At 40.5% G+C, this 22,053-nt stretch overlaps 1 protein-coding gene across 5 annotated transcripts; it reads right to left on the bottom strand.

Moving 5' to 3' along the window:
• Positions 1-3,979: 3,979 nt before the first annotated feature.
• ZNF330 (zinc finger protein 330) lies at positions 3,980-20,944 on the bottom strand. 5 transcript variants are annotated; one of them, XM_059066575.2, is made up of 11 exons: positions 20,751-20,937; positions 20,288-20,383; positions 18,774-18,905; positions 17,063-17,082; positions 16,895-16,965; positions 14,732-14,811; positions 12,211-12,337; positions 11,650-11,754; positions 7,669-7,715; positions 6,500-6,617; positions 3,980-4,944 (listed from the first exon to the last, which is right to left on the bottom strand). In XM_059066575.2, the coding sequence occupies exons 3-11, from the start codon at positions 18,891-18,893 to the stop codon at positions 4,670-4,672; spliced, it is 963 nt and encodes a 320-aa protein (XP_058922558.1). In that variant the 5' UTR covers positions 18,894-18,905; positions 20,288-20,383; positions 20,751-20,937; the 3' UTR covers positions 3,980-4,669. The 5 variants fall into 5 exon arrangements, with proteins under 5 accessions (XP_058922558.1, XP_058922557.1, XP_066891676.1 ...); XM_067035575.1 differs by lacking the exon at positions 20,288-20,383 and adding an exon at positions 19,302-19,389 and having other exon boundaries at positions 3,983-4,944; positions 20,751-20,924; XM_067035577.1 differs by lacking the exon at positions 20,751-20,937 and adding an exon at positions 19,302-19,389 and having other exon boundaries at positions 3,983-4,944.
• Positions 20,945-22,053: the final 1,109 nt, after the last annotated feature.

Raw genomic sequence — 22,053 nt, 5'->3', positions numbered from 1 at the left:
TGTGTGGTCACAGTGAAAAAGTGGCCATCTGCAAACCAAAGAGAAAGGCCTTAGGAGAAACCAAACCTGCCAATACCTTGACCTTGGACTTCTAGACTCCACAACTGCGAGAAAATAATTTTCTGTTGCTTAAGCTACTCAGTCTGTAGCATTTTGTTATGGCAGCCCAAGAAGACAAATGCACTGTTTAACTGCCACCCCACCTCACACGCACACATGGATTCTCTACTGGGAACACAATGGAATAGAAGTATCTTTGATTGAATGCGTATCTGTGACTTGAAGGATGAGGTCAAATCCTGGCAGAGTATTGCCTCTGAGCTGCTGCTTGAGTCTTCAGCAACCATTGCAACATATCTTCGGGCAGGAAGTTTCTGGGTGGCATAGAGTGTGATACCAGTGGATCTCATGGTCACAGGCCTATTCCTGCACCTTCTCAGCCTTAAAGATGGTCCCCTGAGCTGACACAACATGATGTGGTTTCTCCTGCCAGTGAATCAAAGCCTTCAGGTGCTGATGCTGGATGAGGCCCTACAAAAAGGAAAGGCAAACCTATTGCACTGAGAACGGACCACCAGCCTTTCTAGGCTGACTGCTCCGGCCTGCCTCATAAAGCAGTGATGCCCTATCAGAGGCCCAGCATTCCTTTCTGCCGCTGACAGGTTTGACATTTTGCAGTGGTGGTACTATGGTAGCTTTGAGAGATAAGTTGGAGTCCATGCTGGCCCAGGAGGTGTCTAAGTCTGTAAATGCAGAGGGCATGGCCTTCCTCTAGAACCTGAGGTGGCTGCATTGTGGCTCTCTTACTGCAGCTTGCCACACAAACTCCACAAAACACCTTTCTCCACCACTGTGATCTCCAGTACACTAGCACCTATCCTATGGCCCAGAAGGCAGGGCTGCTTCCCCTGCAACCCAGACCCACTGCAGAGCTCCTTCCCGCTGTGGGTCCCATGCAGAACAGGCAGCCTTAGCATCATCTGGTATGTGGCCCAGAACGTTATCCTAAGGTATGAAATACGCTGCCTCCAGAACCCAGGAGGCTCACCGGCCACCGTGCTGCCTTCCTCATGGCAGGAGGTGTATGTAGCAATTTTTTACCGTGGAGGTGATGCACCAGCCTGTCCCTGACCACTGGACCCTAAAAATTTTATGGGTGTGGCCTACTGTTCACAAGGTTTATCCCCTACTCTCTGTAACACGTCTTACTAAGGCCTCATTGTTCTAGCTACTTGTCTTTTATTTTTGAATTTTATTTTTTTATACAGCATGTTCTTATTATCTATTTTATACATATGACTGTATACATGTCAATCCCAATCTCCCAATTCATCTCACCACCACCACCACCCCCCTCCCCACTCCTCCACCCCCCGTTTTCCCCCCTTGGTGTGCGTATGTTTGTTCTCTACATCTGTGTCTCTATTTCCGCCTTGCGTTCTAGCTACTTCTTGCTCATCCATCCTCAGCATACTATCATTGATGAAGCAGGTGCATATTCTTTAGGATAAAGTAGCAGAGTTAATAAAGCCCTGGGACAAAACTATCGAAGTATAGTGTCCATTCCATGTGAATGCAAACCGTTTCTGATCCCCTTTTTCGATGAAGAGAAATCATTTGCAAAATCCAAGACTACACTCCTTAGACATGGGTTACATATATCTGCTCCAACAAAGAGGCCACACCTGGCGTGGCATTTGCAATCAAGGTGACTACCGGGCTGAACTTGAAATTGCCTACAGGCATCTTGCAGGACCCATGCAGTTTCAGCAGGGGAAAGACTGGTGAATTAATATAGATGGGATGGGATTTTCAGCTCTGCATTTTTTAGATCCCTAAGGATGCCACTAATTTCTGCCATCACTCCAGGCTATACCACTGCTTTTTGCTCACTATCTTGGCTGCGGTAAGGAGGAGGTAGGAGGGTAGTTAAGTTTCAGAGGCGTCCACTTAGCCTTCCAAACACCCAGCGAAACCGCTGTAACCTTGCATTTGGTCAAGACACCTGTTATTATCCAATCCCTCCCTCACTTCAAGAAGGGAGCAAAAAGGACACTTTGAGTCGCTGGATAGCAGTATCAATTCAGACTCTGTCCGACAGGCCTTGAAATATCGTATTTCCCTCCTTTCCCCAGAGTAGAATTATGAGTGAATGTCTCTAGGTTTGGGGGAAGCACTGGGGGACTAACTACTTTGTCCAGATGCCATGGTGCTACAGGGGCCTTCCTCCTGGGGACCTTTCATCGGTGGGCTATGGCTCTGAAAAGTGACTCAGGTCCAGAAACTTGAGCAAGGGACGGTAATCTTTTATCGGGACAACCACCCTTCAGCCTCCATGTTATCTATCCTTGATGTTGTCCAGTGGTACAAAAACTAAGGAGTACTCTCATTGTTACCCATGTATTTTGCCCCTAAGCTTGCTGTATTCTATTAACCTTCTCCATAACTCTCTGCAGGTCAGGTCCCCTTGACTAACCGCTCCCACTTTGGTAATCATTACCCTAATTGTGACCCCACTGACTTTTGGCAAATAGGTACTGCCACTGGCCACTATTATTTCAGGGTCTCATCCCCCACTGCCATCAGCAAGCTAAGTTTTACAATAATTTGTTTCTATTGTCAGAAGCAGCCTACAGAGTTACCACTGAACGTCTGGGGGACCCTCGTGCTCCTTTCATCAGCACGTCTTTAGGGCCTTGTTAAATGGTATGTCTGTTGGGCCTTCCTGTGGAACAGTCACCCAAAGATAAATCTAGCCATTCTGGCACATGCACTTCCCTCAACCTTTTCATTCTTTCCTCCACCATTTGTCACTCAACTTTGTTTAGAACTGGCCACTGCTTTTTCCATGCTTCTAGAAGCCATCCTGGTAGTGAGTTCACATCTCCTGGGATCCTGGCCGGGATGTTAAATCCTATTAAGAGAGTGCTTATCCTGCAACCCAAGGACCCCATGTGGGTGCTATTATCAAACTCCCCCCTAATTTTGTTCTGTCCTCCTAATCAACAACTTCAGATTCCAGCCTCAATCATTTTCCCCTGCTTCTCCCAATACATACAGGCCAATTCTTGCAGCTCCTTTGGGGTACAGTCTGTCTTCTGTCTCATCAGGCCCAGGCCCGCTCTGGCTGAGTTTTACTTAACCCTAACTTCAGTTGCTCAACCCTAATTCTAGGTCTACTGGCATGGAGATAGGGCGAGTCCTCAAGGGGGCACAGGTTGCCTGGGGAAAGAGACCTCTGCACCATCATCTAGCTTGGGAGTAGGTGAGGCGCCTTTGCCCTTAAGAGAGAGAAGCGGGCTGTGACTGCGGGCTCAGAAAGTTCAGGAGTCTAGGGAGTGAAAATCTTCAGCGGCATCCATTGAAATGTCTCCATCTCTCTCGTCAGGGTCCTGGATATTCCCAAACAGTCCCTTGACCTTTGCATAATAGACCTGCCATGATGGCAGGTCTTTGAAGTTTACCCATTCAGACTGCTAACTCCTGGCTTGGTCCTCAGTTTTCTGAGTTCTTCTGCTGCAAGAGATGAAAGCTTTTTCCAATGCATCTAGAGGCCCTCTGGCTTTCACACCTGGCTTTCTGTTGCCTGTTACTGCCTTCAGCTGTTCATTATGTTTCTATGGAATAAAAATGGCTCAGCAATAGCCATCCGACCTGTTAATCCATATGGCTACAATTTTTCTCCATACTTTTCAAATGCCAGCCTCTGATGATGCATTCCTTTCTACCACACCATCCCAATTCACTGTCAGTGTAAACCGTAACCACCGGAACTTGTGCCAGCAACGGTCTGTTCTCCACCTACCACGAATGATGGGGTTTAGCTGCATCACTTTGTGTCTATCGCACACTCTTAATCTCTGCTACCTATCTTGCATACTAGACAAAAAAAGAAACAGTTTATACAAAAATATTGGAATGCTTTCCAAAATAGGTTTAAAATACTAAGAATAAGAAATCAAATAAAATATCAAAAGTATGTAAGTGAGATACTAGATTTATTCAAAGAGAAATGAAATTTCCTGGGTAAAACATCTGTGTGATGATACTGATTCTGAAAAATGGCTATATAGTCACCTTTGTCTACACATTTAAGCATAAATAATAGGTATTGTTCAGGACACACGCTGTGAAGAAAGAAATGAATGAGTCAATTGCTAAAACACACATATAACTACTTAACATGAATATTTAATGAAAATTTAGCATATAACATCTGACTTTTATCCTGTGGACAAACAAGAAAAATTACAATAATTCATTTTACCCATTACATTTTACAAAATCAGACAGAATGATTTTCTAAGCAGTGTTAATAAAAACAGCAATTTAATTTCAAACAAATATATTACCATCCTATTCCTTTATCCTGGATATGTATTTAATTGGCAAACCTACTAGATTACTGAAATCAGTAAAATCCAATCCGTGATGCTTCAATTGCTTGGGCCGATAAACATCTTACATTTGAAATTCATTTTTCTTATGCTAGACGCCTGATTACCAGTCCCCACTGAAATGCTATGCCCTACTCCTTGCCCCAGTAAGTGTGACTAGTCTTTCACATAAGGCTAAGCGACAGGACGCGCGTCTGTATATCCACACACGATTCATCAAGCACACACATTCCAGCTCCTCAGACAAGGTCGCCAATGGGCAAGCAGCTCTCCTAGCTCTCCTGTTCCTCATAGTGAGCATAGCCACTGGCATAGGTCCTTCCTAAATTCAAATTAGTAAACAAATCTGATGACTCAGCATCTGAATCCTTTCCACCTTCATCTTCTTCCTCTTCATCATCCTCTGCTTCGTACTCATCTTCTTCCTCATCATGGTAGCTGGTATCACCGTACTTATCAGATGCAAGGTTCTTCCAATAGGTATCATACCCAGAAGCTCCATCTCCCTCTTCACCTCCCGTCTGCCTGCCAAATTTCAGGGAGCGCGCTACGAGAGACAGATATGTATGTGGCACCTGATTAGCTCTAATTCTCTACATCCTCATTTTCCTCTACAATATATGAAGTTACATGAACTTGACTGGCTGCCTCTTACTCTCAAATGAAAGTCAGTCACATTTTCCTTATTTCCTCACTTAACATTTAACTGGAAAGAAAGGAGACCTTAGAAACAACAATCAGTTCAATCCTACTTAGAGTCTACATACACATCATATGTAAGAAATGATAAAGATGACAGTGTCATTTCATTAAATCTAGACAAAGTAGGAAAATGAAATAAGAATAATAGCATTCTCCATACATAAGTTAAATAAGGCATGTTAAAAACTAAAACACCCTTTGTTTGATCAATTAAAAGTGCATTTCCGGGGCTTCCCTGGTGGCGCAGTGGTTAAGAATCCGCCTGCCAATGCAGGGGACACAGGTTTGAGCCCTGGTCCGGGAAGATCCCACATGCCACGGAGCAACTAAGCCCGTGCGCCACAACTACTGAGCCTGCGCTCTAGAGCCCGCGAGCCACAACTACTGAAGCCCGTATGCCACGACTACTGAAGCCCACGCACCTAGAGCCTCTGCTCTGCAACAAGAGAAGCCAGCACAATGAGAAGCCTGCGCCCCACAACAAAGAGTAGCCCCCGCTCACTGCAACTAGAGAAGAGAAAGCCCGCGTGCAGCAGCAAAGACCCAATGCAGCCAAAATTTAAATAAATGAATAAATAAATACATTTTTTTTTAAAAGTGCATTTTCAAATCACAGAACAGGTGATTTCACGTCATTACACTCTTCTCAAGAGAGCTACTTTATAATTCAGATGTCCTAGAAGACAAAGTCTGTCTTTTCTTCTGCCTTAGTACCAAAACAAAGTTTAGCGTAAAAAATTATGTCTCACCTCACTGTATAACTATATCTTTGATTAAACAAAGTATTGTCAGAGTCATTTAGAATTATGGTTCCATTATATGTTTGGTAAAGAGTCAAATTCTCTTTAACAAAATTGTGAGCTTCATTACTGTAAGCATGTTTGTAGTAACTGCATTCCTTCATAGAAAAGTTATATAAAAACTATAAAACAATTTCCTACAGTAGTGACGTATAACATAATAAGAATCACTGCTCAAATATCACACACACACACATAAGAATAGCTTCAAAATGAATTCCAACTTCCAAGAACTGAAGATTACCACCACTTGAATATTGAGGATTTACTGCTACTCAATTATTTAAAATGAAGTCTCAGCAAAAACAGAAAAATCATTCTTTTTGGTCTTAAATTTCAGTACTCACTATGTCATTAACTGAAGCAAAATGCCAAATATCAGAGTGAATGATGGTATATTTCTTAAGTTAAATTGAGACATTTTACCCACAAATTTTCCAAGGCTATAAAATTCCATTTGCATAAGAGAACACATTCATCTTTTCAAATATGAAGAAAAGGCAAAAACAAAAAGAGAAAGAGAAAGAGAAAAAAAAGAGATAAATCTTGTCTAAGCAAGAAAGCAAAATCACCCCAGTGGTATTGTAACAAGAGCCTTACTTGACATGCTAAGATCCTTAGTTTCCTGAGTTTCATGTCCACATTTCGGGCAGGGAGGCTGTTTTCCTTTTTCTTGCTTAAACACCTTGCTCCTTGTATGATCATCACAGAAACAAGCCTATATAGGAGAAATAAAAATGAGCAAGTTAAATAAGTAATTCAAAAAATATATGAACCTATCACTTAGTATTTCAAGGAAATGTAAAGTTAAAGATATACTTTTGTTAGGGCAGAGATTAAGAGTTTTGTTGGGACTGGTCATGCTCCTGATTTCAATTCCTTAAAGGAAATGGTCTCTGCCAGGACTCTTCTGAACTATGACCCAAACACAAGACAGAAAATATATGCAGGGTATGATATGCAGACATGTTTCTTCGTAAATATGAGTATTCACAAAGCCTCTGATGACATAATGGTGACCAGCTTATCTACCTGCACAGAGCACACAGTCTAACTGGGGACACAGACAAGTGGAGAGGCAGCTACACACACTACACATTGCAGGGGAAGTGAAGAGACGTGCCAAACCCGACCCAGGATTCAGGAAAGGCTGCCTGGGAGACGTGAAGTCTTAGCCGAGATCTGAAGGAGAATGCAGGTGCAGCAGGGTAAGCAAAGATGGAAGAGTGATCTGAGGCAGAGGAAACAGCACAGACAGAACCGGAGAAGAGTGCGGGGGAATTAAGAGATAGGGTTAGGGGTATTAGTAGGAACCAGGGAAATGACTCTGAGAGGCAGTGAATCAGCTGCATCTGTTTAGTGATCTTTGACAAATGGAAATGCTGGAGACAAGGTCTAAGGAAACAGAACATTATGGAAATCTTCCCCGTACTCAAACTCTACCAAACAAGTACATTTTTGACATAAGGTAATATATACTCTCATCATCTTGGTCGGAATGTTCTCTATAAACCTAAGGTATAAAAACACTGAGCTAAGATTCAGGAGACACACGCACTAGTGTCAACTCTAAGACAAGCCAACTGGATTGGCCTACGAAATGTCTCTAAGCTGTCTCAACTTCATTCACAATCTCTAAAATAAAAGAAGTAAATTACATAATGTTTAAGGACCTTGTCGATTTATTATAGCTATAAATAATCCAAGAGCTGGTGGCCGAGTATGGGGATTAAAAACAAAATCTAAAACTAAAAAATATAAAAGTTTACCTTACAACGGAGGCAGGAATGCTGACCAAGCCGATTGCATGAAACACCTGTGAGGGAAAGTACATAATATCCATTTGCAAACTTGGAATGAAAACACTATTGTCCACAGATTTATACTTGATGTACTATCTTAGGTCAATTATCAACGTTTTTTTTTTTCTGTCTCATAACCTAGAGGACACACAAAAAATGCATCCCCAGCCAGATGCAAGGAATCCAGCAATTTCACAGACACAGCATCCTTCTATCCTCCAATCTCCTTCTATTGCTCCAAAACTAGGAGATGGCAAACTTCATTAGTGATATTTAGGAAACTGAAATGGTAAAAACATTTTTTCAGTGACATTGGCTGGACTCTTCACCTAAGGATATAACAGTTCAGGACTTCCCTGGCGGCGCAGTGGTTAAGAGTCCGCCTGCCAATGCAGGGGACACAGGTTCGAGCACTGGTCCAGGAAGATCCCACATGCCGCGGAGCAACTGAGCCCATGCGCCACAACTACTGAGCCTGCGCTCTAGAGCCCGAGAGCCACAACTACTGAGCCCGCGAGCCACAACTACTGAAGCCTGCGCGCCTAGAGCCCGTGCTCCACCACTAGAGAAGCCACTGCAATGAGAAGCCCGCGCACCACAACGAAGAGTAGCCCCCGCTGGCCGCAACTAGAGAAAGCCCGCGTGCAGCAACGAAGACCCAACACAGCCAAAAAAAAAGGATATAACTTCAATTTTTAAAAGAATAACTGTCTCCATTAATATATATTCTCTCCTCATGTTGTAGGCTATTGCCATTTTTTGCAAACTTCTGATATAAGAATACTTCAGGTGGAAAAGCGTGACTATGAAGAGAAAATAATACTCAAGTGGGTAGGAAAACAGATGGAAAAATCCTAAAATATTTTATCTCTATTTTAGTCAGTAAGCCACATTAATTTTGGTCATTATCTACAATTAATGCAAATATCAATGCCAATAATGCTGCTAAACTGAAGAGCAAATATTTTAGAAAAGCCAATTTGTCTGGCACATATTGAATATGCCAAAAAATGGAAGACAAAAATAATTGAGAGAGGTATAGAAACAAGAAAACAAACTAAGTCTTACCCTGATATAGTCTAAATATAAACTATTAACCTTCAATTTACTTAGAGGTTTTGAAAAAGTAAAGAAAACAAAAGGAAATCTATCTTTGTAATTCAAATATTGCAGATGTTTCAAGTTGGGGATTCTTTTAAGTCTGCCTGGGTCATGGGGAGCTTTTTCAATCTGAACAGGAAAGTATTTTTTTAAAAACTCAAAGAGGGTTTCTCATTTATGTGTATTATTATTGCTTCTGTCCAACCATCCTGCTTCCTTCCACAGTGACACTGCTATTTCAGGTGGATTTATATTATCTGTCCTACATGCTAATAAAAAAAGTAAAAATCAACTGAGTACTTACTATATATATATAATAGGAATATATAAGTATACCAAATTACTCCAATAATAACTATATTATTTCAGTCTGTGGAGGAAAAAACCTGAAATCTCAATCATTTCTACTTGAAGATATGCCTAGAGAGTAATTAGGTTCATTCTTCATTCAGTCAAAAGAGGATATATGTCACCAAAATGCTATAAATCCCTTTCAAGTACAGAACCAGAACACAGACTGAAAGTACAAAGTGCCCAACCCAATTTCCCTGTGCACCAGGCATTTCTGATACAGAATCTTCTCCCATCCCCACCACCTGAATCTTTGACATGCCACAATGACACAATCCCAAGAAAATCGTTGTTGTCTATCACACCCTCACCCTTACCGCTGGGAACCCAAACCACTAGGATGGGATGTGGCCTTGCCAGTCTTCTTCCCCCAATTACACCTCAAAAACACACAGGCACTCCACTTCACTGCCCTGTTATTTTTCTACCCAAGAGTTAAAATCTTGAACTTATATAAAAAATGCATTTCTCCCAGATTCTAAAAAATATTGTGACTTTCCTAGTTTTAGACTGGGGAATGCTTTTCTTTTTAAATCTATTTCTATGTCTTCAGAGTATTTTAAAAGAAAGCAGGTTAGAATACATCAAAGCCTGCTGACAATAAGCCATTTATATGAGAAGTCCCCAGGCCACTTTCATTATTTTAAAAAATAAAGGCAGAGTACACACGTGTTTTGTTTTTGTTTTTGTTGTTTCCCCTCAAAACATACTTCCCACAGGTAAAGAAGTATTTTATAGAATTTCCGTATCTTCCAATTCATAGTTGTACGGTCAAATCCAAAAATGATGAGACATGACCAATTAAGGGAGTAGAAACAAACTATCTTTGGGACTTTCAGAGAAAATATTTCAAGTAGCGAATGGCAACTGGCGAAGGAAAAATGGCAAAGAAAAAATAAAGCAATGAAAAAAAGGAAAGAAAGATGATAAATTACAGTAAACCAAGGAAACCTGTGAATCTGCGATGAGAATGACTTTAATATGAGGTATCAGAGGCATGGTAATAGATTTATCTTAAAATCCTTTCAATTATTCAGTGTCTTTATTTTTCCTTTGTCTTTTACTGAATCACTAAAACTTCTTGATGGAAATATAGCCTTATCACTTACAGTTGCCCGTCTTTGGGGTTTAAATGCTACAGAATACACAAAGCTCCCAAGTCCCAAATAAAATAATTCAACTTTTATATTATACATTCTGCAGAAGCCCAGGAACAGCTCAAAAAGGCTAACTACTCTGAGATGTTCCTTTCATCTTCTGAGATTTTCTTTATAAATATCACAAGAATTACATATGTGTGTGTATGTGTGTCCTAGACTGATGACTTATCAACGTTAAATTTACAGACGAGCAAAGGGATGAGCATTTCAGAGCAAGAACCAAATTCAAGAACATGAATTTGGAATTTCAGTCTTTCCTACAGCGGTATCTACTATTTCATAAGGGCTTTCTCAGTGACAGGTACCGTACTTATGCTTTATATGGATTCTCACTTCAATTAACTCTTTGAAAAAATTAGCATCTTTCTTTCATACATAACAAATTTCGGGTTTAGAAAGATTTGGTAAGTTGCCCAAAAACATCTGGCCAAGAAGTAGAATTCAAGCAATGTCTGAATCTAACACTTGAGCTTTTGCGAATCAACAGAATAGAAATAAAATAAAATGCAACCTATCTCTAAAGATGATACCATGAAACACCGCTTCTCAAACTAGAATATACATGAGAGTTAAGTGTGCAGGTTAAATACAGATGCCTGGCACCTGCCACGCACTTAAAGACAGAAATCTCCAGGGATGAGGCCTTAACACCTGTACTTTTGAAAAAAACCTCCACAGGTGTTTCTGATGCACAGTCCTGTCTAAGAGTCACTGGAACCAACTAGCAGGAACAAACTAGGGGTGTACCACGTATCTGGGGACACCTGAAAACGGGGGGGAGGGTATGTTGGTTGTTATCATAACTTGGAAGTGAAAATGACATTTAGTATTCAGGATCAGGAATGCTGCAAGTCCTACGACGCCTGATCAGCCCCACAAAATGAAGAACTGACCAACCAAAATGTCACCAGCACACTGCTCGGCAAAAATGGACTGTATGGGGCTTCCCTGGTGGCGCAGTGGTTGAGAATCCGCCTGCCGATGCAGGAGACACAGGTTCGTGCCCTGGTCCGGGAAGATCCCACATGCCGCGGAGCAACTAAGCCCGTGAGCCATGGCCGCTAGGCCTGCGCGTCCGGAGCCTGTGCTCCGCAACGGGAGAGGCCACAGCGGTGAGAGGCCCGCGTACCGCAAAAAAAAAAAAAAAAAAAAAAAAAAAAAAAAAAAAAAGGACTGTATGTGCTCTGAATTTTTTCTACAAACAGAAAATAAATATTGAATTAAATTACAGTCCATAAGAGGCCGCATGAAAAACTAAATTCCTTTTTCATTAAGTTTCACACTTATACTACTAAGAATCTTAGGTATAAAGAACATCAAACGTATAAAAACTTACATTTAAATGTTTCCGCTTCTAAAACCTGGCAGCTGGCCTGATGTTCAAACTGATCATCTTCACAGAGAAAGTTATGGCAAAAAGAACAGCTGAAAATTCTGCCTCCTATTGGATTAAAGAACAAAACCCACAAATGTAAATATGATAAAGTTTAATTTTAAAAACTCATCTGGAAAACTGCTCAGAAAAGATGGCAAGTTATTTCAGATTTACACTAAAATAGCACGGCAGTCTTTGCTCTGGCAAAGGCTACAAAGAAAACTGACAAATTGAACCACAGAAGAGTGAACTCCCACTGTACCCTGGCTACCCATATATACTCACAACGCTCAGAGACACTTCCTCCCCTGTAACTCCCCTCCCTACCTGCCTAGGTAAAAATCCTAGTATTGCCTGTTACTGCTGGTATAAATCCCTTTTCCAACTAAACTGATAACCAAAACAGTGCCAGTACTTACGACTGATAGGATCCTAAAGAAATCATTAAAAAAGAGCATCCAGAACGTTTCAAAGTCAGCCTTCAGTTCCAGCAAAGCTCATCATTTGTATGTAACCACTCACCGTGGTCCCAGACACCCCGTTCACATTCCACACACTCAGCATCGGTAAGCGGGCAGGCACAGGCATGTGTACTGAGACACTTCCTACCATGACAAACCCAAGCTTCACAGAAGTCACATATTGCACCCTGCAACCAAAGAACATGAAAAATTAACCTCTGACGCGACTAGCTGCAGCCATAGTTTAAAGAGTGGCAACCACCAAAATTATGTACGTTTAGCCACTTATCAACCTTCAGTGATAATGAGTGGCTTCATTAAAGAAAATGTACTGTCTAAGCCAAAATTAAAGAGTGTTTCCTGAACATCAAACGACTTCACCAATAGCTATATACAATATACAAATCTATAAATCACAAGAAAAAGAAGCAGAAGGGAAACTATACACTTACGCTAATATTAATCATTAAAATAAGTCAGAGGGATGACAGCGTTGCCCCCAAGCTGAATTTTACAATAAATCAAATGAGGCCCAGAGCCCATGGTTTAAGCATTCCCGTCTACAGCAATTCTAGCAACTACATTAAGTTTTTTCAAATACTAACATTCCTGACTTAAGAAAGTTCCTTCTTAAGTGCGTAATTTATAAAATAAATATATGGCTTTTCTAGAATGACAGAGAGAAAATATTAAACTTCTGCCAGCATCTTGTTTAAGGCAACTTATGCATTAAATCATTATTATATCTCTTTGTTACATAAAACTAAAATAAAATATTTGGAACTAAATGACAGGGTAAGACTTTCCAATTCTCTGTCAAGGTAAGACTGTAAGACTACACACACCTTTAATAACACAATGACATCTACAGAACACCAAGAGCTAGAAAGAATCTTAAGGAAATGGAATCGGACGGTTTTTCCTTTACAGGTGAGGAGGGACAGGGGCCTGAGACTAAGTCCAAGATCTAGAGTTACACTAGAGCTGAGCTGCGATTCAAATGAAGGTCTTCTAACCCTCAAAATTCACTGTTCTACTATTCAAGGCACTGTAACAAAAGTGGAAAAGAGCAAATAGGAAGAATGTTTTGGGACTTGTAAAAACAGATTCCCAGTGTAGATAGCAAGTCCTCGAATCTATCTCTTGGATTAGTCAGGGTTCTAGCAAGAGAAGAATGACACATTAAACGGGGTAATCCAGGGGAGTTTAAAGAGATAATTCACAAAGAACAGGGAAGGGCTTCGAAAAAAACGTCAGGGATGATGCAGATACTACCCCTAGGGCTGAAGGGCCAAGGGCAGGGAAGGGAGGGAGGTTCTACGAGGGCAAGAGAGAGGCAACCGTATGCAGAGGACTACGTGGTCATATGGAGAGGAACTGGTGGCCAATCCATGTGGAAACCAGGACAAGCTGGTAGGGAGGAAGCTGGGAGAATAAACACCCGGATCATAATTTCCTCCTATCATCAGGTCTCTTGCCAAAGTCCTTTTGGGGCAGCTGAACCCAAAAAGAAGCCCTCAGTAAGGCACTGATCCAGCCCGCCACCCAAGTCAGGCTCCCAGGGCAAATCAGGGGAAAGAGTCGGGGAGGGGGAATCTTAAAATCACTTTTCTAGAATTTAGAGCTAATGATGCATGATTCTACTTTAATGTATTCTTTATAGAAGAGATCATTCATACTCATACACCTCAGTGAATTAAAAAAATAATAATTTGATAAATCTAGACATAAGCAAACTACCAAGATTACAACAGCTTCTGAATAAAGATAACACTGACGATCCTATACTTAAAGAATTTTCACAAGATGATTATGAATAATTCCAGCTCTTCTATAAGATAGCCACTCATGAAAAATATAAAGGTCTGCCTCATGATGAAAAATTACGTGTTCTTGGAAAGTTATGAATATTCTACTATAAATATTACTTTCCTCATGGACCGACATTTGGACCTAAGAATAAATTCACACAATAGAAGATAGTAAAACTGGTCAAAAGGATAACAGTTTTTTGGAAAAAAAAAAAAGCAAAATGCCTCACACAATGCAACTGTTTCTATTACTTAAAATGATAAATTTTCTTTGAAACGTCTACACGTAACGAAGAGATAACGACATGTAATGAACTACATGTAACTATATGTAGTAAAGAGCATAATTCTGTGTTAACTATGTACTCTTTTTTGAAACATAAAGCTTTAAAAAAACAATCCTAGTTTCTTTTGGAACTACGTTGCTTATTTAACCAAAAGACTAAATCTTAGTTTAGCAGCACTTTCAGTATAGTAAATAATATTTTGTGATATCTAATTAATGTATATTAGAAAGGTATCACTAACAAATGAATGTTGTTTAGGTCAACATTAGATGAGTTTCCCTTCCTTATACATTTCCCAGTAAGAAACAAGAAAGCAGTCAAAAACAAGTGGGTAATAAGTGAAAATCATACAAAAACATGCCACAGATAATCCAGGTAACTCCAGACTGATTACATTTAGAAAAAAATAACTGCATATAGTCAGAATGCCCTCTCCTTATCCTTGGAAACCTACTGGTCTAAAAGATAACTACAAGAAGCTTACCACCATGGCAAGGCCAGTACTGTAGACACCAGCATGTTTTATGACACAGTCAGAAGACTTCATCATGCACTTTGTTTTCCCTAGCAAAGAAACAAATTTTCACTATTAGTCTTGCAAAGTAATACATACAAATATTCACTAATTCCTCTTTTTATCTAGCCCAACTTCCTATGGAAATAATTTGAAAATAAAGAGAGACCAGCACTATTTACTGCTTATATAACTGAAAAAAGAAAATGGATATAACTGAGACCTCATTACCTGAGTCAGATTTTTTGAGATTAGGAACTTATATGATGATTCATGTTTGTACTAAGACCAAAATTTGAAGGTTATGCTTTGTAATCTAATAATCACTAAAGCAGTTAAAAATCTTGTGAATTTTCAGATGAATTCAGGGAGATTTTTAAATGATATGCTTTAAAAGTGAATTTTACATTTTAAAATTCACAATAAAGGCAGTCTGATTTGAAGTTACTGCTTCTTTCTTTCCCTAGAACATATCAAACCAAAGCAAATCAAATAATAATTATGCAAATTATCTGGTTCATTTTTTTATGTTTAACCATAGTTAAAAATTTACAAACTTAGCCCCTGGGTAAACATTCTTCTAAAAGAATTGTCAAATAGTGCCCAAATGAGCACAAAAATCAGGATTATAGTGGTAAAGCTAAAAGTCACAATACAGCCACAAGAGCTCTTATTCAGCAGCGGAATTACCAATCGGAAACACTGTCAGGAAATTCACTTATCACATGCTGTGAGAGGATTAATGGTGACATGTTAATCACGCATCTCAGGCTCCACAAAGCAGAACACACACGAAAGAAACAGAAGATGCTCAATTTTCCACTACCTTGATTAATCACCTAAGAAACAAAGCTAGACAACAGGAAATGGGAAGAGAAACGGGAAATGAGGGGCAGCAGCCCCCCAGCTGCTCCCTGTCCAACACTAAGGACAAGAATCAGTGAGTGGGAAGTGTATCGGTGCACAGCACCACAAACGCTGAAAACAGGGGAAGGGCCTAGCGACAGCTTATCTCAATCTTCTCCACAGTCTATTTTCTCACTCTACATCCATTTGTCTTTTGTAAATAAGGATATAAAAACTGGCAAATGACTGGTCTATCTAGGCCAGTGTTCTCTTTTCCATCAATTACAGACCTCAAAGCCGTCTCTGAAAGCTAGAACTACACTAGAAACATTCAGGGGTGTGGCCCTAAGCCTTCCTAACTTTTTGCGATGTTATGATGCATAAACACATTTAAATGAGCATATCTCAAACAGTGTTTCACCTGAAACTATTATGCTATAAGCAAAGGGCATACCTGTTCAAATAAAAGTTTGGGGGACTAATCTGGAGTAAAGACTAAATTAATCAGGTTTCTTTACTGGAGGTCTTCAGAACCTTTAACACATACATAGGTAAAAGAACTCTCCCAGGTGGGAATGAGGGCATGAAACACGCAGCGTGTCTCAAATGTATGCTCTGCTTTAAGAAATACCTACTAATATCTCAAGTATTCTGTGGAAGACTATTTGGGAAACATGGATCTTGTTGTTCTATGAACTACTATTTAGTTTTACTCTGAATAATCATTTACTCTGAATAAAAGTTTCCACTTACACTTGGGAACTAGTTAAGTGGTTTAGGAACTCTATTCTACTCACTTGGGAATACATGTGAGGAAATTCAAGAATCATACGCTAAGAACCAAACAGAAAAACAACTGATCACAAAAACTGGCACCAGGTAAATGTGGAATAAAATTATTTTCAAGCCTAACACACTGCAGGCAGTATCAGCAGAAATCAAAATGTAAGAAAGTAAACGAAGGATATTGACAAGACTAAGACAGTATAAATAAAAATGCAGCATCACCAAATGTTATTACTCTGAAATCTAATCTTTCCATGTTCAAAACAACACGTGGTACCTTTAGCTAAATTGTATCTTAATTCTTTTCCAACATTACATCAAAGACGCAAAACCAAGACTTGACAGTTTTTTGATAGGCCAAATAACATTTTATGTAGTCTTATTAATAGTAAGGTATAACATTACTGTAAATGATAATGATAAACCCACAGGTTCAAAGTGATTAAATGCCAAACAAATGTTTGATAAAAAGAAAAGCATGTGTTTTGATCATATACTTACCACACTGTGCACAAATTGGTAACTTCTGTACAGAATTACAAAAATAGCAAAATGCTCTGTTCTTCTGCCGTCTTGTCATGCAAAAGAAAATTTTAAAATCTAGTCAATATCAGATAAAAGGTCAGTCTATATTATTACATATAGATAAAGAAATAAATAAAAATTTACCTCTGACACTTGTCACATTCCTGTAAAATATAAAAACATAACATTAATCTTTCTACTGGCTGAAAACTGCAAAGTTACTTGAATTATAAAGAATACCATTTTTCATGTTAAAATTTAAGTGACATTTGCCCAAACCCTCCAATTCCACCCATGAATACAAGCATCTACACATACTTTAACAACAAAGGTATGTTTGGGGGCATACCACGCTAGAGAAAGGAGTGGCCTTTTCACAAAAGAGGCTAAATATAGTAGTGGTCTGTTTTTTGGATTTTTTTTTTAAGCAATCAGAAAAATAATACAGAATGAACACAAGAAACAGTAGAGAACACAGTATGTTGAAGCTCACAGAAAATCCAGAATTCTAAACATGGTATTAAAAAGCTCTCCACAATCTGGTCTCTAACCACTTTTCAAACCTCACTGGCCTATCCTCTTTAGATTCAAGTCACTATTTGTCGGCCATTCTCAACATATGTCTCGTATTTCTTCTTTTCCATGCCTTACTTATTCTAATACTTTTCCCTGAAAAGTCCCTCCTCACTTCTGTACCTACTGGAAGTGCTGGTGATTATCCCACCTCCTCTGTGAACTGTACCCCATCCCCGCACTCACCTCCATCGCCTCTTAGTCCTAATGAACCTTAATCCCAATTGTACCTTTCCGCAGCACTTACCGAAGTCTAGCCCTCACTGTAGATACTTATGTATGAGTCATTTCTTTGTCCTCCTTCTCTTCTCTAGAAATCACCCTGACACGGACAAGGGAGTCCCCCCTGTCCTATCTGTGCCACGTAATCTCGCTCCCCCTCACCCCCCCCACCAACCCAGTACAAATGCTGGTTAATCCTGGGATGGACACCCACCCAAGCCCAACCCATCAGAGTTCTTTACCTCTCTGAGGGCAACAATATGTGATGTGAGACATGGGAGCTATGGACCCAGTGGCTATGAACCCCCCGAAATGGAATAAAACAATCTGAGAAAATGGAACTAAATAAAAGCAAAAGACAGAACTACAAGTTGTTTCAGGTTCCAGCTCTCCTTGCATCCGAGGTACATCCATGCTCTTCCCAACTACACAAGTTAGCCCATTACTTATTCAATAAACTATTTCTCCCTGAAGTTACTTAGGTTGGATTTCTGTCACTGATAAACATTAAGTAACACAGAAAACCAACTGAGCTATAAGCTTGTGGAAACCAGGACCGTGTCATTCAGCTATGTATTCCCCACAGCGCCTAAAACAGCACCTGGCACAGAGTAGGCAAACAATACACATATGAGGAATTAAGTCACATTAAGCATTTCATGTGTGTTCGATGAAATTAAAAAAGAAAAAAAAATGAAGAGTGGGAACAGAAAAAGTAGAGAGGCGTGGAAACAAGAAGATATGGAACAACTCAGAGAAATATGGTCAAAGGAAGGGAAGAGGTAATGATGACTTAGGATGAAAAGGCTCCAATTAATAGGACAAACTGAGGAAGGCATACTAGGTTAGAGAAACTGGAGAATGTCACACAGTTCCTAGTATGTATTCCTATTCAATACATATCTATTTGTCACCAACAGTAGCCAAGCTAATACGACAGGTTTTAGAAATAACAAAATCAAACAAAATTCACCACTACTCAGTGTTAATGAAAACAACAGACATGCCCTTAACATAGATTTATATAGTTTTTCAACTGATAACCAAAAAAAACTGTTACCATTGAAGCATTGCACGGGTGTTTAGCTAAATCGATAGTGCTTCTTGACGCTCTTAGTTGTTTTTCACGTTCCCGGCGATTCTCTGCCTTCTTCCTCGCACCAGTCTTTTTTTTAGGCATCTCCCCTTCTTTCTACACAAGCAGAGAAGATATAACTGCCTTGTTGCATTTGCTATTTTAAAGAAACTAATGATTAGCAGAATGAAATCTTCTAATTCTCATTAAACTTTAAACTCAACCCTGCTATTTTGATGGTTAAGCACATTTTAAGCCTTTATGCATCATTTAGCACACATCATCCCAAATAGATGGCTTTTAAAATAAGGCACTTATATGTATTACCAAACAGTTCTAAAAAATGTAAACATCAGAAAGATTTATCCTAACAGCCAAAATGGTTTTCTTTCCCACAGAGCAAAAAAAGTTCACTTGATATCCAATGTTCTTTAAAAATTACTCTGTACCAAGTGAAAAAAAATTATTAGGAATATATAAATAACAAGAATCATTTAAAAGTATATTATTTACCCAGTTTATATCACTTTTTTAAGCCATATATTCAGATGACCTGACGCTGCCAAGTCTTCAAGTATGTCTAATTTCTCCCATGTAATACCTAAATAAAACATGTAATATAGTCAAGTCAAATGACAACATTAACTAAAAAGCCAAACTACCCTCTCCGAAAAGATATTAAAGGCATCAGAGTAGCTTTGACTCCCTGAAAGCTGCCTTTCCCACTACTTTTACCTGCAGTGAGCATGTAATGTTAACAGGGTTCAAATTTAACAGTATGTTTTTACCACACGTATCAAAGTAAGGATTTTGAAACTGGCTTTTATCAGGTAGTTGAAAGAACTACCTCATTTAGAAAAACAAGATTTTCACTAAATAACACATTTTTATTTGGCTTTTTATCCCATGTGAAGACACAAGTTCCCTGAGGATTCCAGCCCTATCTTTCTTGACAATGTTTGCCTCCCAGCCCTGCCTGGCATAAATTAAGCCTTAACAAATGAAGAGATACACGAATGAATGAGTCCATGTGCTTGCTTTGAAATAGAATCTCAAATTTCTTAATATTCTTCAAAATACGTGTATTTTTTAAGAAGTCTTTTCTAAGAGTGGTTCTCAAAAATCAACTGTGGAATTCCCTAAAAGCACAGATTTAGACTTCTAGGCTCTATCCAAGATCTACAAATTCCAAACCTCCAAGCACGGTTTTAAGTTTCAATGGTGACTGACACACAACCTTCCTGAAGACAAAAATATTCAAAGAAACCAAAGTCGTGTCCATGATACAGGGAGAGTTCCATGAAAACACACATTGACACTTACATTTCTCAGTACAATACAGCAAAATCATACATCAGCTTGTACCTGGAACAATACTAAGGTCACTCAAAGCTGTCCTACTTTCCGGGTTTCAACTCTGATGTTGGAATGCCCAACGGTGGTTAGTTGCAACTTAAAAATATGAACAAACCAGACAAGGAGGTTTAATGGGTGGTTACCTGGAGTAACGTCCAAGTCCACTAGGTCACCCTTCCGGTATTTACAATGACAAAACTTACAGGGTGAAAAGTTGTGTACTGCCCTCGCCAAAGGAGCTGAACAAATAATCACAGGGTGATCACCGGTTGAATTTTCTGCGTCCCGCTGGGAAACTTGAGCCTCATTTTTTTCCCCTCTAGTTGGTTCTAAAGAGTGAATTCTATTTCTTAGCGTTATATGGGTTTAAGCCCTTCTCCAGGAACGCTCCCACTTCTTCAGGACGTGGCCCGTGTCACGAAATGAGAAAACAGGCCCGGGGCCACTGCGGCTTTGGAGGCAAAGCCTGCGGCCGGAGGACCCAGCGGGGTGCAGGGGGAGCCCAGGGGAGAGTCGGCGGAGGTGCCACGCGACTCGGGGAACCGACGGCCGTCGCCGCCCGCGGGGCACCCTCCCTCGCGCGCGCTCCGGGCCGACCTCGCTCACCCTCGCGGGGAGGCCGGGCTCACTCCGGGGGCCGAGGGGCAGGGAATGGCGTGAGGCCCGCTCGCGGCGGCTGCAGATCCAATTCGAGGGCCACAATTCCGGGGGAAAAAAATGCTACTAAGCCCCAAGGAAGGCGGACAGAGCTGCTTCCAGGTACTAGGAGCCGGACCGGATGTCCTCCGACGTCAGCACGTCGACACGGGAAGGCCCGCCCACTACTGTTCGCTCCGCCCCGTCACTCCCCCTTCCGCGGGGGGCGGGTCTCCCAATCCCGGGCGGAGGACCTGACTGAGAGAAGAGGAAAAATGGGGGTAAAGAAGGAGGGAAAGGGTGGAAAAGGCACCTCAATTTTATGTTTTCAGAAAAGGAGAAATCTAAGCGAAGAGAAAAATCTAAAAAGAAAAAGGAAATGAACTTACCACCTGGTAAGTTGGTAAGTCAACCATCAGTTGACTCAAACAGAAAATTCTTGCCTAATTCTTCTGGAAACTTTCTGCTACCCGCATATTTTGTGCCCTCACATCCCACTTTTCGTGTTTGCTCCACAAGTTGTCCCTTTCGTTGTCCAGTGAAGTTCTGTGCTACCCTCCTTTGTCTATTTCCACCGCCCTTCTGGAATTCCATTCTTTTGTGAACAAATTCTTCCACATTCTGAGCCTCTAGTGTGTTTGCTGCCTGTCCTTAGATGTAACATCACCTCCACCCCCTTGCAGAGTCCATTTGCTTTAAACTTGAAAGTGAAGGTTGCTCATTTTCCCACACTTCCTTCATGTCTTGGTTAGGGGGGTGGGGTGTGTCCCCTTCCTTCCCAGTGCCTCACTCACATAATTCATCCTCGTTTTTATGTAGCAGTGCCACTTTTTAATCCTTCCTTGTTGCTATGTTTTACCCTCTCCTCACGGATGGAAGACTCTGGAACCTGACTTCCAACTTGTGCCATCACCCAGTATGACATTAATATCTAAATGGAAGACCCATCCTCTTGGGTTCTGGATTTCTTCATCTCCAGTAGCCATCACCTCTGCTCCAAGACAGGCACCCACTCTCATGACTGTACCCGAGGCCTTGTCATCAGGTGGAACTACTCCACCCCTAAAATCCAAAATTCAAACATCTGACCAACCAACTTCCTATATCACCAACTCTCTCAGCTGTCCCTAAGGAAGACTTCGAATCTAATGATCCTTCTCTTTTCTCCCTATCAATGATCCCCCTGCTTTCTTCCCTTCGTTTCTTCCCCAGTTAATAAGACACAATTCATCACTTTAGTCACGATTTTCCGTGTTTTTGTCCTGAGCAAGCC

This window comes from Kogia breviceps, chromosome 6 (assembly GCF_026419965.1).
Source record: "Kogia breviceps isolate mKogBre1 chromosome 6, mKogBre1 haplotype 1, whole genome shotgun sequence".
In the NCBI taxonomy this organism is placed as follows: domain Eukaryota; kingdom Metazoa; phylum Chordata; class Mammalia; order Artiodactyla; family Physeteridae; genus Kogia; species Kogia breviceps.
This window is presented reverse-complemented; position numbering and strand designations above follow the sequence as displayed.

Excerpts from the sequence above, each read along its gene's own strand:
- ZNF330 (XM_059066574.2), bottom strand. The coding sequence starts at position 18,893 with ATGCCTAAAAAAAAGACTGGTGCGAGGAAGAAGGCAGAGAATCGCCGG. Across the intron at positions 14,812-16,894 it reads ACCAATTTGTGCACAGTGTG|GGAAAACAAAGTGCATGATG; the intron begins GTAAGTATATGA and ends TTTCTTTGCTAG. Across the intron at positions 4,945-6,499 it reads TAAGGATCTTAGCATGTCAA|CGCGCTCCCTGAAATTTGGC; the intron begins GTAAGGCTCTTG and ends TGTCTCTCGTAG.